The sequence below is a fragment of the Leucoraja erinacea genome, chromosome 19 (assembly GCF_028641065.1).
Source record: "Leucoraja erinacea ecotype New England chromosome 19, Leri_hhj_1, whole genome shotgun sequence".
NCBI lineage: Eukaryota > Metazoa > Chordata > Chondrichthyes > Rajiformes > Rajidae > Leucoraja > Leucoraja erinaceus.
Genome location: NC_073395.1, coordinates 421,241 through 442,500, shown reverse-complemented (window position 1 = coordinate 442,500; position 21,260 = coordinate 421,241). Strand labels below are relative to the sequence as shown.

The 21,260-nt window shown below is 44.6% G+C and overlaps 1 protein-coding gene across 5 annotated transcripts in view; it reads right to left on the bottom strand.

Moving 5' to 3' along the window:
• dock4 (dedicator of cytokinesis 4) overlaps nucleotides 1–21,260 on the bottom strand; it is a 238,917-nt gene that overhangs the window by 78,166 nt on the left and 139,491 nt on the right. For all 5 annotated transcript variants that reach the window (XM_055650008.1, XM_055650011.1, XM_055650009.1 and 2 more), the window contains exons 22-27: nucleotides 19,649–19,819; nucleotides 18,088–18,280; nucleotides 10,391–10,518; nucleotides 7,403–7,537; nucleotides 2,905–3,003; nucleotides 175–269 (exon numbers count right to left, since the gene is read on the bottom strand). In XM_055650008.1, coding sequence (XP_055505983.1) covers nucleotides 175–269; nucleotides 2,905–3,003; nucleotides 7,403–7,537; nucleotides 10,391–10,518; nucleotides 18,088–18,280; nucleotides 19,649–19,819 — 821 coding nt within the window. The remainder of the gene's footprint in view (nucleotides 1–174; nucleotides 270–2,904; nucleotides 3,004–7,402; nucleotides 7,538–10,390; nucleotides 10,519–18,087; nucleotides 18,281–19,648; nucleotides 19,820–21,260) is intronic.

The window sequence follows — 21,260 nt, the reverse complement described above, 5'->3', positions numbered from 1 at the left end:
GCACCACCCGTGGTCAATTACCACACAAACTTTAAATATTTGGAATAGTTCAAGGTTGCTTTCCTTCATCTAACGATAATGAGCAAAATGTCTGGGGTAACATCAGTGGTCTAAAGTTTACATCCTTCAGTCATAGAGAAGCTGCCAGTAACATGCACAAAGTGAAGATCTTACTTGTTCGTTACCAACCGCATTATTGTCCAGTCCTTTGGATACATCTCTGGCCTTATAAGAATTTTAAACACTGTAAAAATCTGCAGCAGAAAATCCTAAAAAGAGAAATGCATGTTATTTTCCAAGCATCGTAGACCACGATCACCTAACTGCTCTCTGCTCTTGTCACAAATCAAAGCCACAAATTCAGACAACACAGAAACAAGCCCCTTTGACCAGACTTGACCGTCCATGCTGACCAAGATGCCCCATCTCCACTCGACCCATTGGCCCACGTTTGACCCATATATAGAGTAGCTCTTGAGGCCAGATTCTCCGTGTTCCTTTCCTCGAGCGTAATCTGATGCCTCATGTGATCACTGGGATGGACTTGGCACAATTGGTGGGTCTGTTACGCCTGGACATGTGCCAGTCATTGACTGACACGTCCGTGTGTCCGATCTATGTTGGGTTAGTTCACGTGTTTGCGTGTTAGCGCATGTCTCAGAAGTCCGTGACATGGCGTGCAGAGTGGAACGTCTGTCTTCACCCTCTGTGCATCACCTTGGGTGCTCTCTGCTCTCCTCTCTCACCAATATCTCTCCAAACCAATGCAATATATCTTTGCTCGAGTTATCACACTGTGTCGTTCTTCAATATTTGATTGGTAATTTTATTATTTGTTTATTTGAAGAATATCTTAAATTATTAGTCATAAGGAAGAATATGGTCTGGATTCTAAATAACTTCTGCAGCCAACCTTGTCAAGCAGCAAGCCAAAACTGGGCAATAACCATATAACCATATAACAATTACAGCACGGAAACAGGCCATCTCGGCCCTACAAGTCCATGCCGAACAATTTTTTTTTCCCCTTAGTCCCACCTGCCTGCACTCATACCATAACCCTCCATTCCCTTCTCATCCATATGCCTATCCAATTTATTTTTAAATGATACTAATGAACCTGCCACCACCACTTCCACTGGGAGCTCATTCCACACCGCTACCACTCTCTGCGTAAAGAAGTTCCCCCTCATATTACCCCTAAACTTCTGTCCCTTAATTCTGAAGTCATGTCCTCTTGTTTGAATCTTCCCTATTCTCAAAGGGAAAAGCTTGTCCACATCAACTCTGTCTATCCCTCTCATCATTTTAAAGACCTCTATCAGGTCCCCCCTTAACCTTCTGCGCTCCAGAGAATAAAGACCTAACTTATTCAACCTATCTCTGTAACTTAGTTGTTGAAACCCAGGCAACATTCTAGTAAATCTCCTCTGTACTCTCTCTATTTTGTTGACATCCTTCCTATAATTGGGCGACCAAAATTGTACACCATACTCCAGATTTGGTCTCACCAATGCCTTGTACAATTTTAACATTACATCCCAGCTTCTATACTCAATGCTCTGATTTATAAAGGCTAGCATACCAAAAGCTTTCTTTACCACCCTATCTATATGAGATTCCACCTTCAAGGAACTATGCACGGTTATACCCAGATCCCTCTGTTCAACTGTATTCTTCAATTCCCTACCATTTACCATGTACGTCCTATTTTGATTTGTCCTGCCAAGGTGTAGCACCTCACATTTATCAGCATTAAACTCCATCTGCCATCTTTCAGCCCATTTTTCCAAATGGCCTAAATCACTCGGTAGACTTTGGAAATCCTCTTCATTATCCACAACACCCCCTATCTTGGTATCATCTGCATACTTACTAATCCAATTTACCACACCTTCATCCAGATCATTGATGTACATGACAAACAACAAAGGACCCGACACAGATCCCTGAGGCACCCCACTAGTCACCTGCCTCCAACCCGATAAACAGCCATCCACCATTACCCTCTGGCTTCTCCCATTCAGCCACTGTTGAATCCATCTTGCTATTCCTGCATTTATACCCAACAGTTGAACCTTCTTAACCAACCTTCCATGAGGAACCTTGTCAAAGGCCTTACTAAAGTCCATATAGACAACATCCATTGCTTTACCCTCGTCAATTTCCCTAGTAACCTCTTCAAAAAATTCAAGAAGATTAGTCAAACATGACCTTCCAGGCACAAATCCATGTTGACTGTTCCTAATCAGACCCTGTTTATCTAGACGCTTATATATATTGTCTTTAAGTATCTTTTCCATTAATTTGCCCACCACTGAAGTCAAACTAACAGGTCTATAATTGCTAGGTTTACTCTTAGAACCCTTTTTAAACAATGGAACAACATGCGCAGTACGCCAATCCTCGGGGACTATTCCCGTTTCTAATGACATTTGAAATATTTCTGTCATAGCCCCGGCTATTTCTACACTAACTTCCCTCAATGTCCTAGGGAATATCCTGTCAGGACCTGGAGACTTATCCACTTTTATATTTTTCAAAAGTGTCAGTACTTCTTTTACTTTGAACCTCATAGTATCCATAGCTACTCTACTAGTTTCCCTTACCTCACATAATTCAATATCCTTCTCCTTGGTGAATACCGAAGAAAAAAAATTGTTCAATATCTCCCCCATCTTTTTTGGCTCTGCAGATAGCTGTCCACTCTGTCTCTCCAATGGACCAATTTTATCCCTCCTTATCCTTTTGCTATTAATATAGCTGTAGAAACCCTTTGGATTGACTTTCACCTTACTTGCCAAAGCAACCTCATATCTTCTTTTAGCTTTTCTAACACGTGCATTCTCTGCTTGGCTAATTGGCGGATCAATGCACTTGTTCAGAGAAATATATCTGACTCACCCTGAGATCATCTTTGCTGGTGAAGTGCTCCAGAAGTTGCTGATAATGTTTGTCTGTCATTTGCCTGAGCAGAGCAAGCACACACGCCACAAACTCCCCCTGTCAGAAACAGACCAGGGTAGGTTAGCAAACCCGGCATCCATCCGCTCAATACATGTACCTGAAACATAACGGACTGGGGCAGCTGGGTTAGGTTTCCTTAGAGTGGAGGAGGGTTAGAGAGGGAGGGGTTTGGGGATTTGGGGAAGGGGTTTGTGGGGGGGGGGGGTGGGGATTTGGAGGAGGGGGGTGGGGGTTGGGGAAGGGGGGGTGGGGGTTTGTGGAGGGAGGAGTGGGGGTTTGGGGAAGTGGGGGTTTGGGGGAGGGGGGGGAGGGGGGTGGGGGTTGGTGGAGGGAGGGGTGGGGGTTGGGGAAGGGGGGGTGGGGGTTTGGGGAAGTGGGGGTTTGGGGGGAGGGGGGGTGGGGGTTTTTGGTGGGGGGGGGTGGGGTTTGGGGGGGGGGGGGGGGGGGGGGGGGGGGTTGGGGGGGTGGGGAGGGAGGGAGGGGGGGTGGGGGAAGGGGGGGGGGGGGAGTTGGGGGGGGGTGGGGGGGAGGGGGGGGGGAGGGGGGGGGGGGGTTGGGGGGGGGGGGGTTTGGGGGGTTGTGGGGTTTGGGGAGGGAGAGGTTAGAGGTTGGGGGAGGGGGAGGGGAGACATGTGTAATAGTTTATAAAATCACGATGGGCATATATAATGCAGATAGTGAGACATTTGGCTCTGAGCAGAGGTTTGGTTTTACATGGATCCTGCTCATTCCAAAACCTTAGCCTGATCCCAAGATCGACAATGAATCTTTATACGGAGTGTCTGTGGGTTACTAGTGATGAAACTCCCAGCACTGGTGTAAAGAGCAAATTGTTGGCTGATCTGGTGCTTGGATGAACCTTAGCTGCTTCAGCATGTCAAACAGCAGTGTTAGAGACCATCTCACATTACCATAACAACCTCCTCACTTCTTGATGGAAAACCAGGGTGCAGAATGGAACATGTGTTGTTATGTAAATGTTGCACAGACCAACAGACGGTTTAATTGGAAAAACATGAATTCCAAATTTGTATTTAATTGCTTGTCAATTTTGATTCACAGAACAAAGTGCTCTGGTTCTCACATTTGTTTAGCTTGGTTGCAAAAAGAATTTCATTTGAACAATGGTTTAACGATGGTATTTCTTGCTCCAGATACCGCCTGAACCACTCAACATTTCCAGCAGTTTGTGGCTTTCATTTATTTTCCCATCAATGACAACCAATCATTAATGCTACATTATAGAATTACTAAGTGTTTCTTTAATAATGCAGAAATGTATGTCAATTTCTCATTTGATAAATAAAACCCCATGTTCCCAGCGTTTAAGTCTTAAATGTAAATGTAAAGGGCCTGTCCCATTTGGCGACTGACGTATCAGGGTCACTGAAAGATTTTGAACATTTCAAAATCCAGCGGCGACAAAAAATGTTGCGACACTTGAGGAAACACCGCGTGTCAATATGTCATCAAACCGCACACACCGCGTCACGCCGCAACTTGTTCGGTGACATGAGACGTCAAACATGCCGCCAGTCACGAGCCCTTAAAGGTGTAATATAGCACATGGGAGATGTATCCACATACAGGTTATTCCACCCTCACAAAATAGGAAACTAGGGAAATATAAGATGGCACAGTGGGCAGCGGGTGGAGCTGCTGCCTTACTGCACCCGAGACCCGGGTTCGATCCTGACTACGGGTGCTGTCTGTATGGAGTTTGCACGTTCTCCCTGTGACCACGTGGGCTTTCTACGGGTGTCCTCCCACTTTAAAAAACACGTGTAGGTTGTCGATGAATTGGCCTCCGTAAATTGTCCCTAGTGTGTGGATGATGGATGGTCGCCGCGGACTCGATGGGCCGAAGGGCCTGTTTCCATGCTGTGTCTCTAAAACTAAAAATCAAAACTAACAAAATAATTGCTTGAAGCATATGGTGAATCTCCAAGTTGTTTGAGCTACCCGTGATTAATAATCTATAGTTAGCTGGCAAAGTTATTGTCTGTGGTGAACTGTTATTGGAGATATCAGGACTACAACATTTCACAATGAACTACAACATATAATCATAAAATTACAGGAAATTCCCCGGCAGTCAGCAGCATGTGGTTTGTCAGAGTGTGTTTCAGGTGATAACTATTTTTCTGATGTAACTTCTGACATTAATTATCATCAGTGCTGCAAGATCTGGAACCTTCATTTTGATGTCGGTTTCCATTCAGTATTGACATTTTATAGATAATGGTTGTGTCACCTTTTGCTTAATTAGGTAATTAAGGAATGTGAAATATTTTCACTGGTGACAACGTGACACTTGTTCTGGTGCAGAGACACAGAAAACCCAACAGCAAATCCCAGCCAGCACAGATTCACGTTAAAACAGCAAGCAATGTTTCACCGAAACTGAAGAGATTTCCCTCTCAATCCATCCCTCCTTATACTTCTCCAACCAGTCCGACTCTCCTCCCGTTTAAATAGTATCTTTGTATTCTTCATTGTCACTTTCCCCAGCTGACAATGATCCCAAGTCCCCTTTGAAGTCTCATTTTCACACCTTACCCTTCCATATCTCTGTGTCTCCCTCTCTCCTGACTCTCAGTCTGAAGAAGGGTCTCGACCCGAAACATCACCCATTCCTTCTCTCCAGAGATGCTGCCCATCCCACTCAGTTACTCCAGCATTTTGTGTCTCTCCTGAACATTCAAAATCTATGGCTGCTGGATCTGGACTGAGTTTAAAGGACTTTTGTTGGACAAGTAAATCAAAAACTATCAGGAAAATTCTAGTGAAAAATGAAGAATAGACAGCTATAATCTATAAGCTTGAGGAACTGAGTAACCCGTTGTGGTTGTGTGGGAAGGAACTGCAGATGCTGGTTTAAACCCATTCTAGTTAATGTATTTCCAGGGCATCTAAAGGAAAGCTACTTCACGGGCTGATCACTACTGAATTCTCAGCGATTCCTTGCACTGCCAGACTCTCCTCACTGTTGCCAGCTTTGGTGATAGGGCAGCACGGTGGCGCAGCGGTAGAGTTGCTGCCTCACAGAGCCAGAGACCAGAGTTCAATCCCGACTATGGGTGCTGTCATAGATACATAGATACATAGACAATAGGTGCAGGAGTAGGCCATTCGGCCCTTCGAACCTGCACCATTCGCCATTCAATATGATCATGGCTGATCATCTAACTCAGTATCCCGTACCTGCCTTCTCTCCATACCTCCTGATCCCTTTAGCCACAAGGGCCACATCTAACTCCCTCTTAAATATAGCCAATGAACTGGCCTCAACTACCCTCTGTGGCAGAGAGTTCCAGAGATTCACCCTCTCTGTGTGAAAAATGTTTTTCTCACCTCGGTCTTAAAGGATTTCGCCCTTATCCTTAAACTGTGACCCCTTGTCCTGGACTTCCCCAACATCAGGAACAATCTTCCTGCATCTAGCCTGTCCAACCCCTTAAGAATTTTGTAAGTTTCAATAAGATCCCCCCTCAATCTCCTAAATTCTAGCGAGTATAAGCCGAGTCTATCCAGTCTTTCTTCATATGAAAGTCCTGACATCCCAGGAATCAGTCTGGCGAACCTTCTCTGTACTCCCTCTATGGCAAGAATGTCTTTCCTCAGATTAGAAGACCAAAACTGTACGCAATACTCCAGGTGTGGTCTCACCAAGACCCTGTACAACTGTAGTAGAACCTCACTGCTCCTAGACTCAAATCCTTTTGCTATGGAAGGATGCTATGCTGTCCGTACGGAGTTTGCACGTTCTCCCCTGACCTGCATGGGATTTTTCCGGGCGCTCCGGTTTCCTCCCACATCCCAAATATGTGCAAGTTTGTAGGTTATTTGGCTTCGGTAAAAATTGTAAATTGTCCCTAGTGTTAGTGTGTGGGGATCGCTGGCCGGCATGGACTTGCTGGGGCGAAGGTCCTGTTTCTGCACTGTATCTCCAAACTAAACTAATTGATGTGATCCTGGCTGGGGAGTGGAGGAAAAGGAGCAGAAAAAACAGGCAGGATACAACAGAAGGAAGTGAGAAAATGGAGGAGTGCAGACAGACAAACACAGAGAAAGTAATTTCACAGCCAGCTTTCCCCTTAAACTTCTGTATGGGAGAAAGATTTGAAAATAGAAACTTCATAGATCTGATATAAGAAATTATTTAATTACATGCAGTTTTGTAAGTACTTTTGTTTAAAAAAATGAATACCGTAAAGTAAATATTTTATGGTAATATAACACAACAGGCATTGTAAAAGTTTATAACTTTGACAGACTTTGCAAAGTTGCAGTCGCCAAAACTTCCTTTGTGATAGATGTGCAATAATGTCACTTGTTGAAATGTACCAAAGTTCAGACACTTAGTAATGTGTGGAATATAAATCACCAAACCAAGTGTAGTTGCAGAAACATCTGTTCCTGTCCTGATACTTACAGTCACATCCTGAAACTGGAATCGCACTGTGGGCCCAGAGGGCTGTGGTCTGGTGCTGATGTCTAATATGGTTCTCAGCAGCATGCCCAGCAAACTGTCCACAAGCACATCCACCTCCTCCGAAACATTGGCCTCCTAAATAAAAAAAGGAGTCGCAGCTGATGCCTAATCCGTTCACATTGCAGTTACTGCACAGAAACAAGCCAGGTCGGTCAAAGAGATGAACAGGGAGAAAACTGCAGGACAAGTCAAGCAGCATCCGTGGCGGTGGAAGGATAGTTGCCATTGAGTTGTCACCCTACACCAGGACTGGTCTTCACCTCCACACATGCTGCTTGACCTGCTGAGTTCCACCGGCTACAGCACTCTCTTGTGTCTCAAAGGAGCACGTCTTGTTCTAGTAAACAAGGTTTTGTTGGATTATCATTCCAAGTACAACCTGGTTCCGTCTGAAAAAAAGGATCGAGAATGAACACGTTGAGGAATCGAGAAGCTTAAAGGTCCCATCACACCGAGTGTCCTTACAAAGCATTGTTTACAATAGTCCTATTTATGGGATGCATTAATGCCTGTGGTACCTCCTAATTTGGAATTTACTCATTTTCACATGTTGAATATGGGGAGATCGCTGGTTGGCACGGGCTCGGTGGGCCAAAGGGCCTGTTTTATCTCTATTTATTGCCATAGACTTTACAGACTTTACCTTGCACTAAACATTATTCCCTTGTCACTGTAAATGGATCGATTATAATCATGTTTTGTCTTTCTGCTGACTGGTTAGCACGCAACAAAAGCTTTTCACCGTACCTCAGTACACGGGACAATAGACTAAACTGAACCAAACTAAAAATATCACTGTGGGGAACCGCCAGATATCTCTGCCTTGCACCGTGGCCCAGCACAGTGTCACTGGCATCGTAGATAAATCACAGTATCATGGGCACTGTCGATGAATCACTGGCACTGTCGATGAATCACTGGCACTGTCGATGAATCACAGTATCATGGGCACTGTCGATGAATCACTGGCACTGTCGATGAATCACAGTATCATGGGCACTGTAGATAAATCACAGTATCATGGGCACTGTCGATGAATCACTGGCACCGTAGATGAATAAAACTCCCCCACCTCACTGTGACGTTGGATATTCTACCCGCTTGTGTTTCCCAGACAATCACTCATCTAACTGGATTCACTGCACAAGGCCACACAGCAACAATTATCTATTTCGGGTCTCATCTCCAATGATCAAAGTCTATAGAATTTTTTATAATAAAAGTTAAAACTATTATTTAATTTACTATGGAGGCAAGCGACAATATCTGATGCCACTGTGGTGCAGCGGGTAGAGCTGCTGCCTCACTGCAGCAGAGACCAGGATTTGATCCTGACCTCTGGAGCCGCCTGTGTGGAGTTTGCACGTTCTCCCTGTGACCGCGTGGGTTTCCTCCAGGTGCTCCGGTTTCCTCCCACACCCCAAGGATGTGTGAATGTGTAGGTTAATTGGCCCTCTGTAAATTGCCCCTAGTGTGTAGGGAGTGGGTGTGTAAGTGGGATAAATTAGAACTGGTGTGATTGATAGTTGGCATGGACTCAGTGGGCCAAAGGGCCTGTTTCCATGCTGTATCCTTCAATTTAAAATATAATGTATTCTCTGTCCAACTTAAAGTTCAAACCTGGCAAATGGAGAAAATCATCCGTCTGTTGAGAAATCTTCCCGAAATAAATTGCGTTATCAAATAACCAATAAGGGTGAGCCGCTGACCGATATGTGAGTTTACTGAAGTGTTTCTATTTCATTTAATTAGTGTGACAAATTAATATCATCTTCTCTCTATTCCTTTTATATCAATGTCAGAGGCCCAAAGTTAAGGATTGGCCAACTAGCAGCAAATTGAGCCATGTATTTGCCAGAGCTTTGATTGTTGAAGCTGCCCAGCTTTGTCAACGGTTGCATGAAGGAGGAGCCCAACTTGGAAACATCCCTTTCCCTGGGGGAATCCTCTGAAGGTAAACTGATGACTTTACATCCGTTATCCTTGGATTCGAGGCTTTGACCCACAAGCTAGACACGGAGATGGACCGGTTGGAGCATCAGGGCCGAGCCTCCAGAGGATGAACGGCAATGATGCTGAGCTCATACTGCAATCCGAGTAATATGACAGGGAAGTCCGTAGAACTGCTCCCCAGAGTTGGTCAATTCATGCACAGTACCATGATCTGACTGCATAATCACTCTACAAAGACGTACAGGTTTATAGGATGTGTAGGAAGGAACTGCAGATGCTGGTTTAAACCGAAGATAGACACAAAAAACTGGAGTAACTCAGCAGGACAGGCAGCATCTCTGGAGAGAAGGAATGTGTGATGTTTCGGGTCGAGACAGTCTGAAGCAGTCTGAAGAAGGGTCTTGTCCCGATTGCTTCTCTCCAGAGATGCTGCCTGTCCTGCTGAGTTACTTCAGATTTTTGTGACTATCTCAGGTTTATAGGTAAATTGGCTTGAGTTTGTATACTTGGTATATATGTGTGTGTATGTGTGTCCCTAATGTGCGTACGCTTGTCATAATGTGAGGCTTGTGTTAACCGACTCGCTGGCCGGTGCGGTCTCGGTGGCCTGAAGGGCTTGTTTCCACTTTGTATTTCTAAACTAAACTAAACAAACAGCCTGGTTTACCCAGAAGTGGGAGAGTCAAGAAATAACGATAAATGTCCTGACTGTTACAGGGGAAAATAAGACAGCTTCAGTCTATTTAACATTTAGCTGGAGGAAAATAAATGCTTTAACACTGTGTTTTAAGCAGCAACTTAATTAAGTCATAGATTGCTGTTTACAGGGTAGTGTGGCCCAACTGTGAATCAGAACTAGCAGAAGATAACTGGAAATATCATCTTGAATGATGAAAGCTCATCATTGTGTGCAAGACCGTCCCATTGTCCAGGGAATGCTGCTACAGGCTGGCTCAGCACACTGGAGATACTCACCGTGCCATCCTTCTTGATGAGGCAGAACATGGCACTGAGGATGCGGGCACACATGAACAGGTCCTTCTGCTCCTGCAGGTGCATGTGGAGATGGTGGAGGACCACAGGCAGGAGGATGTAGCGAGAATCTGGAACACATACACATGCAATCAATCAGCATAGGTTCAGAAGCGATAGCAGCAGAATTAGGCCATTCGGCCCATCAAGTCTACTATGCCATTCAATCATGGCTAGTCTAACTTTCCCTCTCAACCCCCCCTGCCTTCTCCCCATAACCCCTGACACCCGCACTAATCAAGAATATATCTATCTCCGCCTTAAAAATATCCAAAGACTTGGCCTCCATAGCCTTCCCTGGCAAATAATTCCACAGATTCACCACCCTCTGGCAGAGTCAGTGATGGTCACGGCACAGTCTGGAACCTGAACATTTACATTTGGTGCTGGTGTGGCAACCCGTGCCTTTTGCCACAGACTATGCAAGTTACTTTGATTTTTCTGACCCATTTTATTGTAATATCTTGTTTCATGTCATGTCTAATTAATAAACGTCTCAGGTCAGGATCTCGACTTCATCTATTTCTGAGATGCCAGCGCTGGAAGATGATGTTAGCTCCAGCTGCTGGTGGCAACTCCACGACTCTACAATGATTTATGGATGTCAACTTGCTATCTGCTGCCATTCAATGGCTAAATGACTGGGGCCCATCTGGTAACCTGGCAGAATACAATACAATACAACAATACTTTGAGGAAAGACATTCTAGCCATAGAGGGAGTACAGAGAAGGTTCACCAGACTGATTCCTGGGATGTCAGGACTTTCATATGAAGAAAGACTGGATAGACTCGGCTTGTACTCGCTAGAATTTAGAAGATTGAGGGGGGATCTTATAGAAACTTACAAAATTCTTAAGGGGTTGGACAGGCTAGATGCAGGAAGATTGTTCCCGATGTTGGGGAAGTCCAGAACAAGGGGTCACAGTTTAAGGATAAGGGGGAAATCTTTTAGGACCGAAATGAGGAAAACTTTTTTCACACAGAGAGTGGTGAATCTCTGGAATTCTCTGCCGCAGAAGGTAGTTGAGGCCAGTTCATTGGCTATATTTAAGAGGGAGTTAGATGTGGCCCTTGTGGTTAAGGGGATCAGAGGGTATGGAGAGAAGGCAGGTACAGGATACTGAGTTGGATGATCAGCCATGATCATATTGAATGGCGGTGCAGGCTCGAAGGGCCGAATGGCCTACTCCTGCACCTATTTTCTATGTTTCTATGTTTAGTAGCCACGTATGTTTTGCAACATACAAGGAATTTCATTTGCCAAGTCAGTCATTACACATAAAAAGCAAAACACACAAAATACATTTTATCATAAACATCCACCACAGTGACTCCTCCACATTCCTCACTGTGATGGAAGGCGAATAAAAGTTCTGTCTCTTCCCTTCTTTGTTCTCCCGTAGTCGGGGGCCTGGAGCCTTCCGTTGACGGGACGATCTTGACTCACGTTGCCGAAGGTCGAGCCCTCCGCATCGTAGTCAAGATGTCATCCCATCAAAGATCTGGAACAACTCCCTCCAGGAAACCAATGGCAAAAAAACATAGAAACATGGAAATGCAGATGCTGGTTTACACAGAAGGACACAAAGAGCAGACTCAGTGGGTCAGGCAGCATCTGTAGAGAACATGGATAGGTGACGTTTCACAGAGTGCTGGAGTAACTCAGTGGGTCAGGCAGCATCTGTAGAGAACATGGATAGGTGACGTTTCACATCACTGGAGTAACTCAGCGGGTAAGGCAGCATCTGTGGATAGGTGACGTTTCACAGAGTGCTGGAGTAACTCAGCGGGTCAGGCAGCATCTGTGGAGAACATGGATAGGTGATGTTTCACAGAGTGCTGGAGTAACTCAGCAGGACAGGCGGCATCTGTGGGGAACATGGATAGGTGACGTTTTGGGACAGACTGATTGGGGAGGGGGCGGGAGGGGAAAGAAACCTGGGAGAGCAGAGAGGCAGGAACGATGTACCCGTGGCAGGTGATAGGTGGACACAGGCGAGGGGGGGGGTTGTTAGGCAGATGGTCAGAAGGCCAGAGATAAACGCAGAAGGTGTGGGACAAAAAAACATTGACAGCTGGCTAAGCCATGCCACTATCCCAGCTTGGCTAGCTGTCAAAATCATAGGAAATATTATACTTCTGAATCATCCAAAAAGACAGAAAATCAAAGAAACAATCACCAAAACTTAAGAAATATTTAACTTAAAAAATACACGTGTATAAAGGGGACAAACAGTTGCCTGGCGTGTATGTATTTACACGTCTCTGATTTTCTGTCCTGTTTTGATGATTCACATAGTGCCCTGTGTTTTTGACATCCAGCCAAGCACACGACCTTGCACCCACCGCTCTCCTTCTTGAAGTGAATAGACTGATCTAATACCGGCCATGGGTTCTGTGGGCTGATTGGCACCACCTTCTACTCCAATTCCAGGCCACATTCGGTGTCACTTGGAACACGGGCTGGAAGTCTCAGGATAGAACAGTGGACAGCTTGAGTCTACTATTCATGCAACAATCCCACGTTGGTGGCACGTACGTACGTACGTACGTGGGAAATGTTTCTTTGTGACAGTTCACCGGCTCCTCTAGACAGTTAAATATAGATTGATGTTCTGCAGGCATTATCGTGTGGTCTTACAGGCTACCACCAACTTTATTGTCTTTAGTCAGAGGGTGGTGAATCTGTGGAATTCATTGCCACAGAAGGCTGTGGAGGTCAATGGGTATTTTTAAGGCAGAGATTGATAGATTCTTGATTAGTATGGGTTTCAGAGGTTATGAAGGCAGGAGAATAGGGTTGAGAGGGAAATATAGATCAGCCATGATTGAATGGCGGAGTGGGCTTGATGGGCCGAATGGCCTAATTCTGCTCCTATCACTTATGACTTTATTTCCACAAGACAAATCACATTATGTGACATAACCAGTGGCACGTCCCCATAACATATGCCCTGCTAAGCAGTCAAAATATGTAGGAAGGAACTGTAGATGCGGTTTACACCGAAGATAGACACAAAATTCTGGAATAACTCAGGCAGTATCTCTGGAGAAAAATGAATAGGTGACATTTTGGGTTGGAACCCTTCTTCAGCGAAAGAGTCAGTTTCTTCCTGAAATAAGCTCTTTCTTTTAAAAGACTGAATTGGCCTCTCATGAGCTCAGGAGCAAGAGCTAAAGAGAGAGCAAAGATCTTAGAGCGCTTTGATCTTTGGTGGAGACTCAATGTCCAGAGCCAGACTCCAGTGAGTTCATTCATTTCCCATCAACTTTGACCACATCTTCAAGCAAGTTTAACAAATGAATCTTGATCCAGCTAGAGTAGTGAAAATGCAGCTTCCCCAGAGACACCTCCGTTTCCCAACCATGAACAATGTTACTCAGTAATTCACTGTTTTGAAAGATATCTATGTTATTGTGCTCGGCATCAACCACTGCCATCATCATTACACTGCCAGCAAATGGACGGAGCTTGCAATTTACCCGTCAAGAAACAGGTCAACGTTGTCCTCGGATGGATGTGTATTAGATTACATTTCTCACTCGAGGGTTTTAAATGTTTCATCTCAACACATCTTTATGTTGCAAGTTCAGCTGACTAAAACACCCCAAGCCTCATTCAGCAATTCTCAAAGCAGCAGCTGTGAGAATGGATATCATTAATCCCATTCAGAATCGTCACTCAGCAAAGCTGATATTGCCGCAGGGAAGCTCAGCAGCAAAGCTGCAAGGCAGCGCTAAGTGGAGGGAGAGTTGGCAGACCAATTACACCACAGAAACCTCAGGCAAAACCTGCACCTCCTGCAGGTCACAGAATTAATTGTCAAAGTGAAAATGGCCAGCGGTGAACTCACCTCACTTTGGTTCAAAGACAACGTTGCAACATAAATATTTAAAAGAGGGAAGATCACTGGTAGTTGTGCAGTGCTCATTTCCACTGCATTCCGCAGATAATAAGGTAGCTCATCCCTGCCTACACAAGACTTGCTCACCACTTGCATTTAGTCAATGAAAAACCAAGTTATTTCTACAGCACACAAGGGGAAAGCAAAGACCATTTCCAACAAGAGTTGAATTTGAACATCTTGTTCACAAGTTCACAAGTAATAGGAGTAGAATTAGGCCATTCAGCCCATCGAGTCTACTCCGCCACTCAATCATGGCTGATCTCTGCCTCCTAATCCCATTTTCCTGCCTTCTCCCCATAACCTTTGACACCCATTCTAATCAACAATTTGTCTGACTCTGCCGTACAAATATCCACCGACTTGGCCTCCACAGTCCTCTGTAGCCACAGATCTTGGCTGACAGTATACCAAATGCAGCCTTTGTCTGACTCTGCCTTACAAATATCCACTGACTTGGCCTCCACAGTCCTCTGTAGTAATGAGTCCCACAGATCTTGTCTTGACTTTCAGCATCAATACCATCAACAAATGCCCACTTTCAACATCACCAATGTCCAGAGCCACCTCAGGCATAGCCACGTGCGTCCTGTGACCATGTGGACATGTCTTGCCCTGGTAGTCGGTGGTAAATGCTCATCTCCAACACTACTTCACCAACACAAACTCACAAACCAACGGCTTGATTGGTAGCCATCATTTTGAACATTTACTCCCATCAATACCAGTAGGGAGTGGCTACAATATGCACCAAATCTCAGAGGTATGGGGTTGAGAAGGAGAGATCGATCAGCCATGATTGAATGGCAGAGTAGACTTGATGGGTCAAATGGCCTAATTCTGCTCCAATAAAATGTGAACAGGAGTTTTTGCAGCAACTCACTGGACTTTCACCAATGCCTCGCAAACCCATGCCTTGTACCACTGAGAACAACAAACAAACTGGCACAAAGGGACATCACCACTTCCAAGGTTCTCTCCAAGTCACAAACTACCTCACGTGGAAATACCTCTTTGTGCTTCATCGCCAATATGTCAACACCTTGGAACTCTCAGCTGAAAGATTTTGACTAACTTGACATAGATTTTTGAGATTTTACTAAACAGCTCATAATTAAAAAGATACCATAAATATTACCTATATGATTTACATTGGACCAAATGCCAATGTAAGTTACGGTTAATGTATTTATTGGGGGAGGTTGTGGCAGTGGAGGTTTCCGTCAGGTTGACTCCTTGACCTGATCAAGGTGTCTACCAGGTAAGGCCAAGGTGAGTAGCAGTTCCACCTTGAGCCTCTCCGAGATTCCTCTCGACATGGACATGGTGGACATTCAGCGTCGTGAAGCAACCACCAACTTAGATCTGCCCCTCAATAGAAACATGGAAAAATAGGTGCAGGAGTAGGCCATTCAGCCCTTTGAGCCAGTACCGCCATTCAATATGATCATGGCTGATCATCTAAAATCAGTACCCCGATCCTGCTTTTTTCACATTTCCCATTTTATTCCTTTAGCCCTGAGCGAAATCTATCTCTCTCTCTCTCTCTCTCTTCGAAAACATCCAGTGAAGTGGCCTCCACTTCCTTCTGTGGCCGAGAATTCCACAGATTCACACACTTCCTGGTGAAGACGTTTTCCTCACGTCACCAATCCGAGTGTAAGAAAACAAGCAGCTATGGTGGGCTTCTCTTCCCCCAAGAACCCACACCATCACACTGTCCTTGTTTAGGTATCTAGTTTATTTCTTAAGAGTAGTAAGATTTTTTTTAAACTAACGGCCAGTGAGCCTAGCATGCGTCAATGGAAAATAATGACATCCATTATTATGAAGGGAAGAGCAGGATTATACGACAGCCAAGGAATGGCAATATTTATCTTGGTGCTTTAAATATTTTAATATTAATGTGTTTTAGTAAAAATGCAATTGTTTTGCAAGTTGTCTAAAAAAGAGGTTACATAACAAGCTGCAAGTTTTCTGTAACAAGTAATATATACAACAGAATATTCATCATCATAACATAAGAATACTGCTTTAAGCTGTGGTCTATGTTCTTATAAAGCAATTAAGCCTCGTATGGTAGTTGGTCGGTAGTAAAGGAAGCAAACTCAATGCTCGCATTTATTTCAGGAGGGCTTGTATACAAAAATAGGGATGTAATGCTGAGGCTCTATAAGGCGCTGGTAAGGCTGCATTTGGTATACTGTGAGCAATATTGTGCACCATATCAGAGGAAGGATGTGCTGGCTCTAGAGAGGGTCCAGAGGAGGTTTACAAGAATGATCCCCGGAATGAGTCGGTTAACCCATGATGAGCGTTTGTCGGCGCTGGGACTGTACTCGCTGGAGTTTAGAAGAATGAGGGACCTAATTGAAACATACAGAATAGTGAAAGGCTTCGATAAGAGTGGGTGTGGAGAGGATGTTTCCACTATTGGGAGAGTCTAGGACTAGAGGTCACAGCCTCAGAATTAAAGGACGTTCTTTTAGGAAGGAGATGAGGAGAAATGTCTTTAGTCAGAGGGTGGCGAATCTGTGGAATTCTTTGCCACAGAAGGCTGTGGAGGCCGTCAGTGGATATTTTTAAGGCAGAGATAGATAGATTGTTGATTAGTACGGGTGTCAGAGGTTATGGGGAGAAGGCAGGAGAATGGGGTTAGGAGGGAGAGATAGACCAGACATGATTGAATGGCGGAGTAGAGTAGATGGGCCGAATGGCCTCATTCTGCTCCTATCACAAGATCTTATGACCCATCACTGCATACATTTCCTCTTGAATAATTCCCATCATTTAAATCAGGTGCAAGATATTTCACAAACCTCGATGGGGTCACCGACTTGCGAATTAAATATCGATCTGTTGAGGACACATAACTAGAATATACAAGGAACTGCAGATGCTGGAATCTTGTATAGGTCACAAAGTGCTGGAGTAACTCAGAAGGTAAGGCAGCATCTCTGGAGGACATGGACAGTAGATACCCTTCCTCAGATCCATGTTCTCCACAGATGCTGCTATCCGCTGAGTTACTCCAGCACTGTGTTTTCTATGCAAGGGTATGTTAGCCATTGGCAATAACCAACTCTGGAATTACATACATCTACCACTAGATTGGAGAACTTATGCATTTAAGAGTGAAGTGTTTTATTGTCATATGTCATAGATTGAACAATGAAATTCTTACTTGCAGCAGCACAACATAAATATAGAAAATAGGTGCAGGAGGAGGCCATTCAGCCCTTCGAGCCAGCACCGCCATTCATTGTGATGATGGCTGATCTTCCCCAATCAATAACCCGTGCCTGCCTTCCCCCCATATCCCTTGCCTCCACTAGCCACTAGAGCTCTATCTCACTCTCTCTTAAATCCATCCAGTGACTTGGCCTCCACTGCCCTCTGTGGCAGGGAATTCCATAAATTCACAACTCTCTGGGTGAAAAGGTTTTTTCTCACCTCAGTCTTAAATGGCCTCCCGTTTATTCTAAGACTGTGGCCCCTGGTTCTGGACTCACCTAACATTGGAAATTCTTTTCCTGCATCTAGCTTGTCCAGTCCTTTTATAATTTTATATGTTTCTATAAGATCTCCCCTCATCCTTCTAAACTCCAGTGAATACAAGTCTAGTCTTTTCAATCTTTCCTCATATGACAGTCTTGTTATGAAAAGAAGTAAGAATTTCATTGTTCAATCTATGACATATGACACCCTTAATAGAGATGAAACCCTCTCTTACCGGGATTAGCAAACAGCTGGCTTTCCACAGTTTTAGCGATGCACTGCAGTTTGATAGCCTCCAGTGAATATTCCACGTGCAGGATGTCAGGCATGCTGCGCAAAGTGTCTCGGACCAGGTTGGCAACTTCTCGCACATCGATCAGCTTCAGCAGCTCCGAGTAGACGGCTGGGAAAGAGCTGAGAAACACAGCCTGGTAGACAAAGGAAGGGCAAATAAAGATTTAACACAGTAAATAGCAAAACTCCACAAGGATCACAAACCTGCCACTTCACAAACATAAGGGCCTGTCCCACCAGCATGCGACTGCATGCGGCGAGCGCGACCTAACGTGGTCGCTTGAGGCGTACAGCCTCGCGGGGCCAGTCCCACTTCGATCGCCGGAGCCGTATGGAGTTGTGCGGGGCTGGTCCGGACATCACGGGGCTCCGAAAAACTGACACTGTCCAATAATCCTGCGCGGCAACGACCTGTCGGCCCACAGCCGCATTGTGGCCGTAAGCGGCACCTTGACGGGCGTACGCGGCACCTTGACGGGCGTACGCAGGGTTTGGACACCATATGCAGGGTCTTGATGGCGTATGCCCAACACGTGGCGTTGCGCGATGACGTCACCGCCCAACGCCTTGCGACGTCAAAATTTAGTAGGCCCGCATCCTGCCCAGCTGATTGGTGAGTATGATGTCGGGACCAGCTCCATACAGCTCCATGTTGAAGTGGGACCGGCCCCGCGAGGCCAGTACGCCACAAGCCACCACGTTTGGTCACGCTCGCCACATGCTGGTGGGACAGGCTCTTTACTGCTCCCTCTGTGGCCGAATCTTGCCAACATTTCCTCAAGAATTTCATTGAGTACTTGTCAGAAAGCAAAACCAACCCAACACAAATGAAGGTACACAAAAAAGCTGGAGAAACTCAGCGGGTGCAGCAGCATCTATGGAGCGAAGGAAATAGGCAACGTTTCGGGCCGAAACCCTTCTTCAGATGAAAATGAATGGTGGTGTGGGACGGTGTGGGACCACCTAGCGCTCTTTCTTGGCTCCAGAAATACATGAACTTTAGGCACATTAACACCGATTAACATCCAATAGTGTGGAAGATGTACTAATCTGCTGCCGATAAAGTCCTGAACGTGCTGGATTACCAGTTCTACTGTCTTTAAAACAGTGAACTGAGGGGAACTTGTACGTCGTTGAAAATTGGCAGAACTGACATCTGTTATCAGGCAACTGAACCATCCTACCATGACTAGAGAGCTGTCCTGAACTACTATCTACATCAGTGGAGACACTCAGACTATCTTAGACCAGACGTTACTGGCTTTATCTTGTCCAAAACATGAATCACATTATTCTCTGATCATGTATCTATACACTGTGAATGGCTCGATTGTAATCATGTTTTGTCTTTCCGCTGACTATATAGCACGCAACAAAAGCTTTTTCACTGTACCCCACTACACGTGACAATAAACTCAATTCATCATCTAACATTGTGGAGGATGAGGCATGGAGTTACTACAGGGTTAAGAACATATTGTTTATTGATGTGAAGAACTCACCTGAGTCTGTGTGATGATAGATGATCCCTGGCTCTCAATGGAAAGGAAAAATCTCACTGACTGGAAGAGTTCATAAATACTACTTCGAAATTCTTCTTCATTCTGCCCCCCAGTTGCAAGAGTGTAGAGGCTTCGAGAATGAACTATGTACTTGAAGATATATTCCTGTGCCTGGAATTAGAATCAGATCATGTCAAATAGATGGTTGTAAAATTGCTGCCATTTCTAACATTTCAAAACAGTAGAAAAAGCCACAGCAGAAGTCTATCAGCCTTTTGACGTTCATTTAAATGAATTTTGAGTTACAGCTTTGCAGAATTGTCTGATTGTCCAGAATTGGCATCTTACTGAAGGTGTAAGTCACATCAGAGCCTTTACAGGATGGCATTCATCACCACCTTAGCAGCTTTGTGAAATAAATTGGCAGAAAGCCAGATGTAACGCACAAACTCCTAAAACAAAAATCGAGGATGTCATTCTTAGAGTGACTCCGCGTCATTCAAATTGTTTAGCAAGGAATTGCAGATGCTGATTTAAACTGAAGATGGATAGAAAATGCTGGAGTAACTCAGCAGGACAGGCAGCATCTCTGGAGAGAAGGAATGGGTGATGTTTCGGGTCGAGACCCTTCTTCAGACTGAACTATTTGTCTACCTTCAAGTTGTTTGCCACTGGATCCATTGTGGGCTCGATCACAGTCATTGCTAGAACATGCCAATACATTGTTGTAAATACAGAGGTCAATAACCACTTAGTTATGTCCATTCTGTCAGTGTATTGAACAACTAAAACTTACAGAAACACTGAACAAACATGAGGACTAATTCTCAAATTTCAATAAATCATGTCACAAATGAAACAAAAAAGACCCTTCCACATATATCTATCTCCCAAATGATTCAAATTCAGATCCTTGTGGAGATCCTCAAAATTAGAGAATATTTAAATAATGTTTTGAAAATAATTGAAGCATTTCATGATGGCAGACATTTAAACAATATAGGGTGAACAAACTGCTTCCATGTTACTGCCCTGCAGTGATCAGACACCATTGCCTCTTAGGAACACAGCTGCTACTTTCACCTTGGGTAGTCATTGAAACGGACAAGCAATCACTTTTATCTGAAGAAGGGTCTCGACCCGAAATGTCACCCATTCCTTCTCTCCAGAGATGCTGTCTGCCTGCTGAGTTACTCCAGCTTTTTGCGTCTAACTTCTATCTATACTTATGTAACAAGTCAGTTAAGCAATGTATCCTACAGGCTTTTGTCTTTTAGCTTCAGTAACAAAAATCCATTTATTGCAATTGAAAAGACCTTTATATTTGTAAATTCTGTGGAAAAAATAACGTTGTTATTTTGAGTCTGAAACGCTAACCCGTAATTTCCTTCCCCATATTGATCATCCCATATCTTTACAATATGATTTTCCATAACACAAATTTTCTTAAAAATCTAACTATTGCATTTTTGCAGAATTACCTGCAACATTAATAGTAAGTGCACTGCAGGGAAGGGAGGATTGGTTCAGGAGTCTGTGGCAGTGGGGAAGAATCTGCTCCTAAGTCTGGACATTCAAGCTCCTGCATCTTCCCCCAGATGGGAGGAAGTGC